The sequence below is a fragment of the Opisthorchis viverrini genome (assembly GCF_000715545.1).
Source record: "Opisthorchis viverrini unplaced genomic scaffold opera_v5_123, whole genome shotgun sequence".
NCBI lineage: Eukaryota > Metazoa > Platyhelminthes > Trematoda > Opisthorchiida > Opisthorchiidae > Opisthorchis > Opisthorchis viverrini.
The window spans coordinates 919,818-936,119 of NW_008751777.1; the positions used below are offsets into that span (position 1 = coordinate 919,818).

At 44.1% G+C, this 16,302-nt stretch overlaps 1 protein-coding gene across 1 annotated transcript in view; it reads left to right on the top strand.

Moving 5' to 3' along the window:
* The window catches only part of T265_06055 (hypothetical protein), a gene marked incomplete at both ends in the record, with an annotated part of 90,468 nt that overhangs the window by 49,641 nt on the left and 24,525 nt on the right, over nucleotides 1–16,302 (top strand). The window contains 2 exons of the mRNA XM_009171225.1: nucleotides 9,954–10,191; nucleotides 12,203–12,505. Coding sequence (XP_009169489.1) covers nucleotides 9,954–10,191; nucleotides 12,203–12,505 — 541 coding nt within the window. The remainder of the gene's footprint in view (nucleotides 1–9,953; nucleotides 10,192–12,202; nucleotides 12,506–16,302) is intronic.

Genomic DNA, 16,302 nt, shown 5'->3' on the forward strand with positions numbered 1-16,302 from the left:
TATATATTATATATATATATATATATAGTGGGCGGCGCAGGAAGCCAAGAACCGACACAGAGTCGAAGGAACATTCAGCAAGCCACAACACTAGCGGACATCTGATCAACCACCAGTAAACAAACCCGAGCTGCCGCACATGAATTATCAAGTCGGAACAGGCAAGCGTGTTCATGCTTGAGCGGTGTGAATGGTTTTCCCGATGTCTCGAACCACAACCTGTTCTTGTTGTGTCGATCGATTGACCCGCATGTCAGCAGTTCTGAGTCACAGACGCTTTGAAACCTGCGGGACATTTTTTGGTTAGTTTCAGGCAACTGCCCGATATATAGCATTCACGCAAGCTTTCCACACACACACACACAGCTCAGGCCGGAAGACTACACTGGTTGGTCTACCGAATCATCAAGGCCCTTCACTGTCTGTCTACTGGAATGAAATGAGCGGTGTAAACACGGAAGAAAGCGGAAAGCAATGCCACATTTCGGGTGGCATCAGGCAACATGGCCAGTTGGTCAGCGTGACCCGTTCACAAAGTCCATTACAGTAGCATGCTCGCATGTAGATTTCCTGGTGAGTGCATCAATCCAAAAAATAATGCAACAAATCAGTATTCTGCTCGCTCGGTTGCATCCCATAATAACTCGGAACACGGATTGGAGGACTGACGACGCAACGTTTTCCGGATGTAAAACTGAAGCTAAGCTTCGGTTGGTTTTTCCTTTCGACAAGAGTACTGTATCACCATGAAGGCAGTTTCCATGACCATGGGTGGCACTCACTGTCGTGTTGGCCTCCTTGAAGATTGTTGAATTCAGAATTTCCTAGTGACGAACTATGTGTTGTAATCCGAATTGTGTGAGAGAGGAGAAAACCCATCGATTTTAAGCGATCTGTTCTTGCGTTAAAGTTCAAAGTAGCTACAAGTAAAAAAGCTTTTGTGGTTAGCGGACAAACGTCCCTTAACTGAAGACTGAATGAAGTGATTGTTAGTGCACCTTGTGCGACGAGTCTAGGGCACTAACCACATTTGCCAACACACATGTGATATCTCCGTTTTCATCTGGGAGCAGCCAGGATTGGAACCCAAACACTTCGTAATTTTGTTGTAGCTAAACCATTGCTTGGAAGGTAGGATGGTCAGCCAGTCTGTCGATTACCCGAACATCCACAAAAACACTTCTGTTGGACAGGTTAATGGGTTCGTCCGAGGAACGTTTGTCCTGTAAGCGAAGCCAATCTGTGCTGCAAAGCCGAGTCGCACTGTACAACTATTTCATCCCGATTAGAAATCATCAGCAGTGCGCATTTCACGAAATTTCCGAGAGTTTTGAATCCACGGCTAGTAATTTAAACACTCAACCATTTGACCACGACCGACTGGTCAACATTGTGATTAACTTTCACTTGGACAAGACATAGCGCTACTTATCCTCCAATCATGAAAACCACATCACGTGGTCACGTGTTGACTGGCTCCTCTAGTGACAAGTTCTCAGATGGGAAGCTCGCCCATTGGGTGAATTTTAACGCTCCTTTTATCTGTTTATAAAATGTTTGTGGTGTGAGGCGATTTGAATCACCCAGCCGAAAAGTGAAGACTACGTAGATTTGTTCGGTTTAACACGGTTTTTTCTTTCCTAATACAGCGGTGTACTGTAAGGTCACGCTGGTAGATTATGGACGGCGTCCTCTCAATTTCTCCCGATCGTCTAGCCCAGTTTCTTTTAAGTAAGCGTCGAATAATTTCGGGCTATTATCTCTCATCAGTAGTAAAATTATAATCCATACTTACCGGTCCTTATGGCTTTCTGTCGGTTTACAAATTACTTCTCTTTCCACAGTTGTGGCTGCTATGATATTTTCCCTCGAAATGTATGCCTTCAGTTCACGCCTACGCTACCAATGGAAACGGAATTGTGTGTGAGAGGCGATTACATGGTTTGGAAACATATCTTTATCTTTTACTAGCGTCAAACTGGCTATAATAACAACAAAAAATGACTCTGAAACGTCAACAAACGAAGTATGCAATAGACCGTACCTAATGTAACGAGCGTACACGACTAATCGATATGCTATATGGATAAAAACGGGCATACTTCTCTCTGGACCACAACCCCGCGTACTCATCATCATCAAAGACCGTTCCACTCGGTAGACAACGAACTGGACGCGCTTTAGTACACAAACTTGGATACAAGACGGTCGACATCCGTGAGCAATTTTATCCCCACAAAACGGATTAATCAATCACCGAAACAAAAACACATACTAATCTAATCTGTAATCGGACTGGCAGGCCCTCTAGGATTAGTATTGGATTATGAAAACGCGAACAAATCAGATAGTTCCCGATTCTAGTGCAGCGTGAAAAAAACGTAACCTAGATAAAACTGGTGGAGAGGTTCCAAGGGAGGGTCGCTTTTATGAACACACAAAACTGTCTGTCAAATTGGTGTACTCACTTTCCAAACACTCATTCCTTCGTCGTTCGTTCTGCCCCGAGCATTCCTTAATTTGAACTTTTCAATCTCCCTATGGCTAAAATAGAGCAGTGTGATTTAAATTGGATTATGTTTAATCTTGTTTTGAAAATTTTCATTATTTGATCTAAATCATTTGCACAAGTTGTGGAGTTATTTTCATATGGCCCAAATTCCTTCGGGATTTGGTTGGCTACTTGTACAACTATTCGGGAAATGCTGAGTTGGCCCGGCTGCACGACCCCTACGTTGCCAGCCTTGCTTTAGGCTTTCAGTTTCTTTTCCCTCCATACGGAGTCGGACACTGTTTCCGCCATTGGCCCTTGTGGACAAATAGCGTGAAAAGGACTGCGGTATGAACGCCACTTTGCTTCAACCTCTTATTGATTTGAACCCGTTTGAAGCAGTTTCAAAGTCCCACGGTGAAGGGCTTTGAAGATGTCGATAAATCTGTCTGGGAAGTCAAACTTTCGTAGGATGATTCACATCGCTTCTTCATGTTTCTCAGTCAAAAGCTTTGCCAAAGCTCAACACAGTCCATAGGGTGGTTGACTCAGTTCACGACATTTCTCTTAGATTTGTCTTGCGAAAAAATAAGTCATCCGTATTTCGACCGCTTTGAAATCCACATTGCTCCTGAGAAACGGTTTTCTCCAAAACGCCAGTAACCGGTCGACCAAGCTGGATACGAACTTACTTGTTGAGGCTAAATACGTGATGGCTGTCCGTTTTCTGTCAGTTTCTTTTCCCTTCATACGGAGTGATTGCTGTTGTCCTCTTGAAGCCCTGCAAGAGGCCTTCCACCTCCAAAGTTATGCATAGCGGGTGGGGAGTTTCGTTCTGCACTATCGGTTCTTCCAGTGAAGGAATGTTTGCCAAAAAAAACTTAAAGCATGATTAGAATATTGAAAAGTTGGTGAATAGGCGTTCCGTTTTCATCAACCCAGTTTGGGAGTGGAGCTGGCCAAGGTTACCGAGTCCTTGAGTTCAGTTCACACCACGATCGATATGTACAGTTTGGTAGTTTTGCGAATCACAGGGGCACATTTTTGCTTAACATCGTATATGCTGGGGGCTTGGCTTAGCTGTGACACTAAGGCTACGCGATGATAAAGCTTAAAGTGGCCTCGATTGGAACAGTTAGCTAGGGCATATTCTGACCAAGTTTTGCTGCGAAATACACTCATTTGCAAGCCAGTTTGGGAATTCCAACTGAATTTCCTGTGTATGCTCGTCTGCAACCGGATTCGTTGCACAAAGCTAACCTCAAGTTTCGCTTGATACGATATTCAAGATATTGCGGTACATTGTTCTGAGGGAATAAAGTCACAAGGTTGCCTAGCACACTTCGACGGCTCATTATCGGTTTCACCCTTCTTGATAATCATCAGATACAATCAAGTTGATTGGAACTATGCCTACTTGAATGGTGATCGTCTTGCCATATTATATGCCTGCTCCGCTTTGCTACTTCCTCACATGATGTGATTCGGATGGTCAGCACCAATGGATTTCGTTCTCGTATTTTATTTAAATCTCTGTGCCGACAAACTGTCAAGATGCGTTAGTTCGTGCGTTGCGCACCGTACTGCAAATTACGTGGCACAGATTGCGCAAGAAGCAATCGTCTTCATTTCCTCACTCGGTACTCTAATGGTTTCGCAAAGCGTAGACTAAGATGGACGCATATGCATTTATTGCGTTCAGTAGTACATTTGGCGCTACGAACAATGGATCCCATGGTAATTCTAAGTTATAAGCCATTGTTTTAAGAATTCCTATCCCGGGTTCTAATTTCCTGTCATTCTTGATATTCAAACTCCCATCTGATTAAAACAACGAAACAAGGCGAAAACAATGTGACGATTTCACAGAGGTGAACACTGAAAGTTTCTCTCGACATAAGTGGACCGATTGTTGTAAATTGTTTTTCCAACCTTTAAGATTTCGTGGAGACTCGGCTATTTCATTTGCTTCTCCGCATTGGTTCGACCGAAACTTGGTCTAGTGAATAGCGTCCTCTGTCTAGTTCATTTGCGGAAAACGTCGAGCACCATTGACTGCGGTGTTTCGGTCATGTGTTACGCACGGTGGAACATCGTCTACCGACGCGAGTGTTATTCCCCGCGTCTCCTTTAGAATGGTGCAAACCGCGAGGTGGACAACTTAGTATCTGGAAGGGATCACGAGGAGTTTGAGTGGTATTGGTGCGGTTCACCTTCCAAAAAGAAGACCCGTAGCCGCCTTGCACTTGGCTGTAGACGTTGAAAGAAAATATGGCTGGTAGTTTTCACCAGCCTTCATGCTGTCAGTTTTTTCAACGCTGCTTGGATGTGAATTCACCTCAGAGTGCTTGCAATACGCGAGCACCAGGCCCCTCCCCTAGCCACTCTTTTCTATTCTTTTCACTCCAAGTCTGTACAATCAATAAAGTAGACTTTCTGATCGTACAGTGGTAAGCATCAGCACCGAAACTAATGTTCCTCTCCCCCATGCTGATCGTGCGTCCCAAGTAACAAGCAGACACCTGATTCAAAATACCTTCCAGAAATAACACCTCCGAAGAAACTCACCTGAGACGATCCGTTTTTCGTACAATCTTGAACGCACTCCTCCATTACACGAGCTGAACGGGTTGATCGATTTGGGCGAATAGCAAAAAGATATTCCCGAATCGAGAAGCGTTGAATCATACTTCTGTCAAGGCATGCTTCAAAACGGATTGAAAATCACTAGGGTTGGCACCATTTACGGTGTTTTCCAGAGTTTTTTAGCATACAGGATTTTCATAATCGAGGAGGGAAGTTTTCTGACTACCCGTCGATTGTAAGTAGTATATATTTGACGGGAACAAACTACGATATATCATTTATTAGGCCGGGCAAAACGTGGTCAAACTGGGGAACAGTGGGGTATTGAACATCTATTCTAGAAGACACAACTCAGGAATCTATTGGAGAGTCAGTAAAACGATGCCGTTCATTATCTGCGTTGACGGTGAAATATGGCTCGGTGGTCTTAGGATTTGTGAGTAGCACCGTCCTCCGAGAAAAAAATCAGTGTATCAGGTCTACACAATGTATCGCAATATCTCGAATATCGTACCAACTGAAACATGAAGCTGTCTTTGTGCGGCACATTCAGTTAAAAGGTATCATAAACGAGAGGTTCAGCTGGGATTCACTTGAGTACCCTGTGAAAACCCAGTTGATATGCAAATGAGTGTATTTGTCGAGATCTGTCCCGTTCGGGTTCAGATAGAACATAAGATTAATGGAAATTAGGTCACTGTGATTACCTAAAAAGAGAGGGATAGTTGTCGTGTGATGTCAAAGTGTTTTTAGCAACCATATAAGTAGTGTGTTACGTCTTTACGGGAAAAAACAATTCTTCTGTAGGATGTGAAATGAAATCCAACTTTCCATGGTCTTCACAGCTGAAAGCCGATCTGATTCTAAAGCAACTTTACCAGAAGGTTTACTGATCTGAATTCGAATTTCGCATGATTATTGGTTAATTTTCGTGGCTTCTCTCTGTTGCTGGAAGCTACAACCCCATCCTGGGCACCATGGGCGAGGGGAACAGATATGAGTGTTGCGTGCACTCGCTGGGTCGGAAACTGGGTAAAACTCTTGAAAAATTTGGTGTCAACCCTACCTTATTGCTACTCATAATGAATGGTACTACAATAACGCAGTAATATCAATCCAACCGAACCATGAGACACCCTCTGAATCGGACATTCATCTAAGAAACATGGTACACGAGAATTTCATTCGTCTTTCGTCAGAACCTAAACCAAACATCAGGTTAGGCAATAACACAGTAATATCAATCCAACCAAACCATGAGACACCATCTGAATCAAACATTCATCTGAGGAACAAGGTACACTAGAACTTCATTCGGTTTCCGTCAGAACCTAAACCAAACATCAGGTTAGCGTACGAAATTCGAATACGATCAATAGTTTTCCGAATCATGCTTTCGATTTCTCCGTTTGATCTATTACACAAATACGTCATCATTTGAAAGCGGAGATTGAACGGAACACACAATTTATTGATGGTTTTTCACCTGCTATCTCGCTGGGCTTATTTTGGATTTATTTTGTTCCTAAAAGTCACATTCATATAGTCCGGATAAAGCTGCTACTGAGAAGCAGATGGAAACAGTGTATCTGGGAGATCACACCTAATTTTACCCTGTCACTATACACGCAAGCTCAGCCACGATGATAAAAGATATCTAAGAGGCGGTTTTTAATCTGACTAACTTCATCAGGCTGGCATCTTCGACGTGTATTTTTGTTTCCGTTAGTTAGACGAGCAATCGTAGCAAGATTCTACGTATGGCTCATTCGTCAAGCCTTTTCTTCAGAACCATACTGACAGTAACTCTTTGTCTGTGCTAATTTAACAATGCAACGTGCATGGAATATTGATTTTTGTCGTTTCTTCCTCTGGAACACACCACTGGGTGAACGATGATGACAGCAGGTTCGTCCAGCTCTGCGTATTTTATCCCCGTGGTTATTGATCCACTCAAAGAACGTGATAATTAGCAAGCCATGTGCTGCGAAATAAGATCATATTCATAAAACAGTGGTCACGTGCGGCCTTTTGACTTTTTTAGTTGGTATTCATTAATCAAACAACAAATGTCGCGTGGGTTAATGGTGATGCTTGATCGGAAAAGGTAGGTTGACAGTCGGAGGACATGGCGGTACATTATTTTATACTTCATGGAGGGTGCTCTGCAAAACGGTCTCTCCGAAGTATGAATAATGGCCTGTTATATCCCACGTTTGTGTAGCTAGTTGTGATATTTCCAGGAGCAGTCCCCCTTTGTCAAGGTTTTCTCTACACCGAATGGAGGGAGTGGTGAACTGGAATTCCGCCCATTGGAAGCACATCATCGGCCGTGTGGGGACTTGGACTACGGAAGTCTAACGTGCGAGATCGGCGTTTTGCCGGGACTCCAGCTAGACATACTGAACAGGCGTGTCCATGCTTGAGCAAAGTGATTCACTGCAATATCCACAAGCCTAATAATTGTCTTGGTCGTGCCGATCGACTGGTTCTAACGCTTCCTAGGACATACTGAACAGGAGTGTCCATGCTTCAGCAAAGTGATTCACTGCAATAGCCACAAGCCTAATAATTGTCTTGGTCGTGCCAATCGACTGGTTCTCACGCTTCCTAGTCAGCCGACGCGAAAAGCCCCTGAAAATTTGTGTACTAATGTCATTGTTTGCGAGCTCCTTTGAATCGTAAAAAAGACAGATTTGAACAATGATCAAAGTGAGCAGCTAGTTTTACCGCCAGTTCATCGACACGCGTGCACTTCCGTACTATCTATCCGAAATATCCATCATCCCAAGTCACTGTTAAGACCCAGGGTGATAAACAACCGCACTGCATTGGATTAAACGTAGTGGAAGGTGAAGGAGACTACTCACAAGGTTGCTGAGACCTATTCGACAGGCCACGACCTTGTGAGTCGCTGCCTTTATGAAAATATACTGCAGTATCTCGAATAGCGTGCCAATTGAACCATGAGGCGGTCTGTGTGCAGCACATTGAGTTGTAGAATATCATAAACGAAAGATTCAGTTGATTCACACGTGAAGTCCAAATTGATTTGCAACTGAGTGTATTTCTCGAGAACAGTCCAATTTGGGTTCAAGTGGGACAAAGGGTTGACGGAAACTCGGGGACTGCGCCCAGTGGAAGGTGACTCTCCACTAAGGATCTCCCCATTATTTGGTCAAGTTGAACTTTCATCAAGAGACGGAACGTTCTGCATAAAAACTTGGGTATCACAGAAATTATTGTTCCAAATATCCAGTGGCTTTCATACTATTTGTATCCAGATGTAAAACTGATACATCTCAAACTGATCTTCTGTAAAACGCAAAACTACTTATAAGGTTGCTGAACATTCTTCGACAGCCCAATAAGGCTGTCATTCATCAGATGAGCTCAGTTCTCGAGCTTCCAACAACGTAGTTCCAGCTGCTGTCTCAAACTAAACTGCTTGAGTTATTTGGCAGCCCAAATGGCATGTGGTATTCGCATTTCTATGCACCTGAGTATGAGATATTTCCCAATCCATGATCGATATCAGCATGGAAAATACCCGTGGTATTTGCTACGGTCCCCCGAATTGTTCATTTGAGAGTAGTTGCTACTCATAAAATAGCTCACCTTCCAGAAATTAAAGTCTTAAGGCTCAATTTCTTATATTTTTGGCTACACAAGCCACGAAGGCGCCTTGGGGGAGGGACTATATCACAACTAGATGTTGTACTGTGCTGCATTTTGCTTGGGGTTTCATCGCATAGCGTCTTTAAATCAATGGAGTGTTTCCACCATGAACTGGTGTGAAAGTCCGGTTAGAAATCAAAGTCGCTGGGTTTGCGGCTAGGACTGACCAGGTTAGTTTGGTCATGACACCTACCGTACATGCCCAGGAACCGTGTCCCACAAGGTGTTGCGTCACATTCCAACACCTCGATGACTCGAAGGAAACTCGCAACGCCAAGTGGAAACAGCGGTCTTCCCGATACAACCAAGAAACCAGACAGGACATTTCACGGGACCCAGCTCATCAGTGGGTATACTGTCATTTTCCAGCTGGACTGTCAGGTCAACCGGTGTGCTCAATTTGCTTTAGATTAGGGTTAGCGCAAGACTTTGGGGTTGTCTCGTTGGTGGCCTCTAAATCCGACGTGATGTACCCACGTGTTTGTTTCACTGCTATCCTGAGTTGTGAGCATATGGCTTCTGCTTGCTAAATCCTCATCATCAACATCATCATCATCATCACCATCATCATCATCATCGGCAGCACAATATCAGTGTTTAACACTGAACCCTCGCTACCTTGATAATGCCGTTCTGCTTCACTAGGTCCTTCTGAACTGAGTCTCTATTCTTCCACATGCCTTCCGCTCTTTGACTAAATTGCGGCAGCTATGAACCTATCGGGGGACTTGTTGCCAACGTCGACTCGTCACCAGCGTCACACATAACACCGCTTGTCAAACGCAGTAGACAGAGAATAACTACCTTATGCTGGACTGCACGCTAAACTCAAAACTTTACAAACAGTTATGTGACCTTCGAACCATGTGACTTTCAATATGATCATATAATCAATATGATCTATATTATACGTGACCTTTTCACGATCTGATCTTTTCAATATGATCTGTAATCATGAACTTCGTGGCCTTTGTGTAAGGGTTAACTCGCTGTTCCAGAAGCAAACCCGTAAACCTTTTGGGGGAGTTGGGAATGGCTATTCCAAAAGTACGAAATTCTGTAGAATAGTAACGGGGATCTATTGTATTGAACTATCCTGAAGAATGATCTTTCTTTACGAATATCTCTCGAGAGGAGTGTTGTTCTACGCGCAGTATAAATTGTTATAAAACTTGTCCTCTACTCCCCCATATCTCAGGTGCGAATCTAAACCATGCTGATGAAGACGGTCGTACGGCCCTTCACGTTGCCTCCTTCTGTGTTCGGCCGTCCGAAACGCACCAGGAAGTCGTTTCGTGTCTGTTGGAATATGGCGCCAATCCAAACGTATTTGACCATGAAGGTCTGACGCCACTTCTAGGGGCTGCGCGTATCGGAAACCATGCGGTTTGTGAACTGTGCCTTGAAGCTGATACTGATGTCAACCAGACGGATAAGTGAGTCACCGTGCGTCATTTTTTGTTTAAATTGTTCGACTTGTCAACCGATGTCCTATAAGTAGTCTTGAGTTTTCGGATAAGCGATTCTCAACTGAACACAAAAGCTTTTCATGGAATTTAAGCGCGAAATATGGACTAATTGCCATGAAATTATGTCGACATGGAGTGGTGGTGTTGGGTTTTTTGAGACTTGAATGGAAGGAGCCTGTGTGCAAACAAGTTCGCAATATGAAAATACTACTTGCACCAGTTTAAGTAACGTTCAGTAGGGGTTATCGTTCGACTCTAGGCTGTCCGTATCTTGAATCACGTGGAACAGTTTTAATCTGGTTAAATGAACCCCTCACTACCAGAACGTCACCCGTCCCGAAAGAAAAGCCCCGGTGTTGCTTTAGCAACTTGCACGAACCATCTCGCCGCGTGCTGGTGTTGTTGTGCGCAATAACTGACTCCAGTTAATGGCATAAACAAAAAGACCGTTTCCGACCGGTTTCTGCTCAGAATCAGTTCGTTCTACACGGACGACCACAAACTCGCGCCGCCGGTTAGTTTGATTTATTACGGTATTTTATGGTGGACTTTCTCCCCATAGACCGGTTTCTTGTTCCCATTGCAGCCGTTCTTCTGACAAAACCTCCGAATAATGCCCGTTGTGTTTTTTCCGAAGCATCATTTTTCATTCCAAGGAGTTAGCTTACTTAAAAACTACCGTCTGCGCATATACTGCCTCGATTTTTTGTAGCCTGCGGTAATTTTCAGTGCAGACTACCATCCGTAGCGAATCAGAGCTGTAGTGAAAAGCCGAGGAGCACTGTACATACGCTTCATTCTCATCCAGAGCCATCAGCAATCGGTATCTCACGAAACTTTGGTGGGGTTCAGAACGCGTGACCTACCGGTTAGTAGTAGTAGTTAGTAGTTAAAATTTCGGCCACGAGTGGCTGATCATCAGTGTGACCTCTCATTAAGAGTATGGCGCCAGTCATCGCTTAATCACAGGAAATACATCACGTGATCACGCGTTCACTGTCTGCTTGAGTGAGGACCTTTCAGATGGAAATTTCACTTACCGGGTGAATTTTAATCATCCTCTGAGCTTATAATTGGCTCACAAACTTTTGCTGAAAACGATTGAACACAACTCATAACCATCATAGGATTAAGGACTATAAAGCTTTTACCACGCTGTGTTGTATGTGGATTGTGATTGGCACGAAAACCTGCAATAACAATGAAACAGCAATTTTCAGTACCTGGCGTCTCCTTTTAAAGGACCACCCTAGGCGAAAATTGTGCAGTTTGATTGTGTCCCGAATGCGCTTTTTGTGATAATCGTCGGTCTTCTGTTGACCATTTCTCGCTCCATCACACCAGATTCTCTTTCCGTCGTTCCAAAGGTGTGCGTCGGAATCCCCGGTGCCCAAGGGGTACTAGTGAACATTTACTAAGATACTCTGACACCTTCAACCAACAGCATTAAATGGCACGAACTTACACAAAAAGGAGTGCGTGCCTCAAAAAAAAAGAATTCTCCAATCAGAGAACGTCAAACGGAGGAATGACCTTGAACGAGATCCTGAGAGCTACACAGGGCCAAGAAAGTTTAAGAAGTATAGTGATGGAGATGTCAGTACCTTGCAAACAAATGATCTGGGGGGCGAATGTGAACTGTCGCCTCTGCCTTTCTGAACAGCCTGTTGACAACAAAGCTTATGGTCTATGTAGAAGATCTACACAATCCATGAGTAGTATAGGGTAGGGTAAAACGTCACTACCATCACACGGTGTCGTCAGATTTCCTAAACAGGAGTGGTAAAAGGCAGCGAAATGCTCTGGCGAAATAACCGCTTCGCATTGAGAAAAAATGATGCAGAATTGTGAAGACAAATTTGAGAACCTGAGGACCGCTCACACATTCGCGTTACTATACTCTCTTCCGTTGGAGGTGAATTGAAATACCCAGGTGGATTTACTCCATTCTATTGATTGTTTTTCTTTGTAATTGCAGGTATGATAACACAGCCCTCAGTCTGGCTGTCCTTGGTGGTCACACAAGTGTCGTCCGATTATTGCTGTTTTGGGGTGCAGCAGTCGATGCGATGGACAACGCCGGCAGGTCACTTTTGAGCATTGCAGCCTCCACAGGGAACGCATCGATTGTGCAAGAACTGCTTGCTCGTGGCCTAGACGAGGCACATCGAGATCACACAGGATGCACCCCGTTACATTTGGCGGCTGCAGGAACAGTCGCAGCCCCGTCCTCGAATGGGGAAGAGAGCAATGCGGTGCGAGACTACTGCGAAGTCATCAGGTCCGTCATTTTTGACACTTTAATTGAATTTAAAAGATGTAGTTCTCCCGCAAATCAATTTGGTTTTTCCCGAAAGACTCAACTGAATCTCTGGTTTATGATATTCTACAACTGAATGTGCTGCACACAGGCCGTCTCATAATTCAGTGGGCACGATATTCGAGATATCGCAGTATGTTTTCATAAAGGAAACTACTCACAAGTTTGCTGAAAACTCTTCTCGAAAACAGTCCAATTTGGGTTCAAGTAGAACATAAGGCTGACGAAAACTCGGAGACTGCGCCTACCTGATGAGCCCCAGGAGGGGTGAAACCGGTTGTGGGCTGTCGAAGACGAATAGTTTCAGCAACCTTGTGAATAGTTCCCTTTATGTAGTTCTCCTGTTTTAGAGACCACCTGAGGAGATTAATTGAGTGGACACTGTACTAACGGGCAATCTGTTAACAAGAGTCAACCGTATTGTTGAACTTCCCTTAGATCATTCTTCCAATTGAAAAACCGCTCCTGATTTGTATTCTGGCTCATTTCAGTCGTTCTTCTTACAACTTCGAGGGGGATGGCAAAACGGCAACACTTACAAAAACGATGTTGGTCAAAAGGAGGATATCTCTTAGGGTACTCGTATGGCACAAGATTTTTCATCAAAGTCCAAAGGAACCTGATAACATCTTCTCCTTTCAATCAAAATTTTGTTATTCGCCTCATATTAACCAGTGTTTTCATAACCGAATTGCTTCTCTGGCTAAACAGCAAAAAATATTGATTTTTTTGAAGTTCCCAGTCAGTGGCACCTGCTTTTGCCTTGTGTTTGGTAGCGTGTTCGCCATGGCCATCATTGGATAAAGGCGAACGCCTTCGACCAGCAGTTCTGTTTGAAGAAGCGCTGTTGAGGGTCTCGAATCAGTTTAACTCCATCGTCGCCACAAACTACCAAAATCCTCGATTCAGGATGTGACAAAAATTGCGCCTTATCCTTGGTAGTGCTGGATAAATGTTTATTGGGATCATGGGTATGTTAAGGGGTCTGCATCTCATGTGTGCTTCCATCACTGATGAGAAGGAAGAAGGCCTTCGCTGCGGAGTTATTAGAAAACGCCAACTGAGTAGTTACAGAGTCGGACAGGGAAGCGAAACCCTCATATGCATATTGTTTACAAAAACTGAATATCCATCTTCTCCCTGAACGCGTCTTCCTGAACTCTCCGGGATATTCAATGATTGTTGCTCAACTGCAAGCAAATGCGACTCTACAAATTCCGTAATAGATCTCAATTTTCAAGAGACGAGAAGCGGATTTACGAGAAAACATACTACTCGCATGCCTCGTCAGTAGTATCCACATTTACATTGGTAGGTTTTCCTATGGGTGCCATGATCCATAAAGTTACACCTGATTCCTCCTAACCTGCGGAGGAATTACTCTGCTTCAGAGAAAGATTTGTCAATTTGTTTAAAGAGTTAGTTTCCAACTCTGATAATGTAGAACTGGAATGGTATATAGTGTTGGTGAAACGTGCGACTGGTCTCCGGTTCAATACTTTGAAGTGTCATCCTCACCTCTCATGGAAGATTGACCGGGGACTTTATGAACCGTTTTACAGCGTTTGCTCACTTTTGCTCAGTATTCAAACAACATTTAGGTGTGCTCAAGAAGATCTATGACTGCTGATATTGACTTTTTTCAGAATCTGTGTAAAAGACGGTTCACGTTCGTGTCTGGTAGCTTGTAACCGGCAGTATTTAACTCCGTACTCGAGAACCCTTTCTGCCAGTGCGAAATGTGTGCGCTCTCGGTCGCCACAGTATTCAAACAACGTTTAGGTGTGCTCAAAATGATCTATGACTGCTGATATTGACTTTTGACAAAATCTGTGCAAAAGATGGTTTACGTTCATAACTGCTAGGTTGTTACGGGAAGTAGTCAACTCCGTACTCGAGATTCCTTTTCGCTAGTGCGAAATGTGTGCGCTCTCGGTCGCCACTTTGAAGGTTTGCTGTCTCAAAGTGTACCAAATTATACCCTGGAAACGCGATCACATTTGACCCTAGCAACGTATCCCAATGTTACTTTCGCCCTCTTATCTCGACTACAGAGACTTACCGTAGCTTGTCTGTTGTTCCTTGTCCAGGACTAGGCTATGTGTGCTCTGGGGAATGATTGTTGTAATAGTTGATGTGTGACTTAAACCAGCGTGTTATCAGAACACCATTCCAACAGAAATGCAACCAGTCAGTGAACGCGACGTCTATCTCCGAGCTGGTTCTACGGCACGCGGAGGATCGCCCGGCTGGACGTAGAGCATATGACTTAGCGTTCGGTTTGCCTGTCTTTTTCGCCTACCTTGTAAACCTAACTTACCAAGGTGTATTACCACAAATGGAGATGATTCAAGTGGTTAGAGAGCGAATTTACTGGCCGAAAGGTCCATGGTTCGAACCCGACCTCTGCCTCTCGACTTTCCCTATCTAGGCTTGGGCAACCTAACAGTATCCCAGCCCTCGTACAACCTACAGGTGATATTGCAGTTGGGTACCGAAGTGTGCTACTGCTGAACGCACTGGCTGTCTCTGCTTATTAGAGGTCACTCGCGCACTTCAAAGGCTTTGTCACTCCGTGAAGCCAAAATAAAATTGCCAATTTGTCGCAGGAATCATGAGGTGTGGTTGGGACCACTAAACCATGGTTTACAGCTAATGGTGCTGACGACGCCTGAAGAACTTTCGCGGCCACACAGTTTATTTCGGAGGAAATGTACCAGTTGCTGTCACTTGACCCCGGAAGAAACATCAGTGCTCAACTCTCTCTACCACCTCAACTAAAATGTTCGAACCGGGAGATGAAGTTAAATGGAATGTACTTGTATCTCTCATCAATTCATGAACAACGGGACATCAACTACAGAGTAATAAAATGGGACTTAATACGAACACGACGGGTAGACCCACCGAAAGGCATAACCAGAGGTAGAATCATAAGGGAACAGGAGCTGGCGCGGATAATGTCGACCGACTGAACCTCAGGTGCACGTAATGCAATTGGTCCAGTCGTACACGCAACCCGTTTCGAGCCATTTAAGGGTTTGCGTCAATAACTAAACCTTTTTCAGCAAACTGTTTGCTGATTGCAAAAGTTTGATCCACAATCAAGGTGATATCGTCGGAACGGGGTTGAATGGACAAACCCCCCTTTTTTCCTGTGCTTATATTGTTTCAAAACAGTATCTAATAACTCTAAAGTGATTGGTTGGTTCAGAGGTGGCTTTCGCATAGCTCGGTTGGCTATCTGGGCGTCTCTGATCTCATTTCACTGTATCTGATTGGTTCGCTGGCGCCTTTAATTGGAAACTTCTGTACCCGCGCTATTACTAAGCCGTCTGTTCTTATTTGTGGTCTGGTCCATTCGATTTCATTAATTCATTGAATAACCCTCTATTTTTAGTAGCTTTATGTTTATTGTTGCATGTGCGACTCACCTTTCCCGACAATTAACCTGATATCGGTAAGACATATGACTCGGTAGGTGTTGGGCCACGAGATCAAAACTCAAAATCGTGTTGACATATATCAAGCAATCCCACACATAATTAATGGGACCAACATTCAACTCCACAATCATGCGCGAGAGTTATTGTGGGAGTCGTTGTCGGAGGTTGGTAGTTCCAAATTGCCTCTGCTGCTGTATTTTTTGATACTTTCCATGTCATGCACAGTATGATTGTGCTATTGGAGAGCAGGCAAGGGAACAGACATTCGTGCACTGAGATCGGACTGACATCTCGTCCTTGAAGGGCATCAGC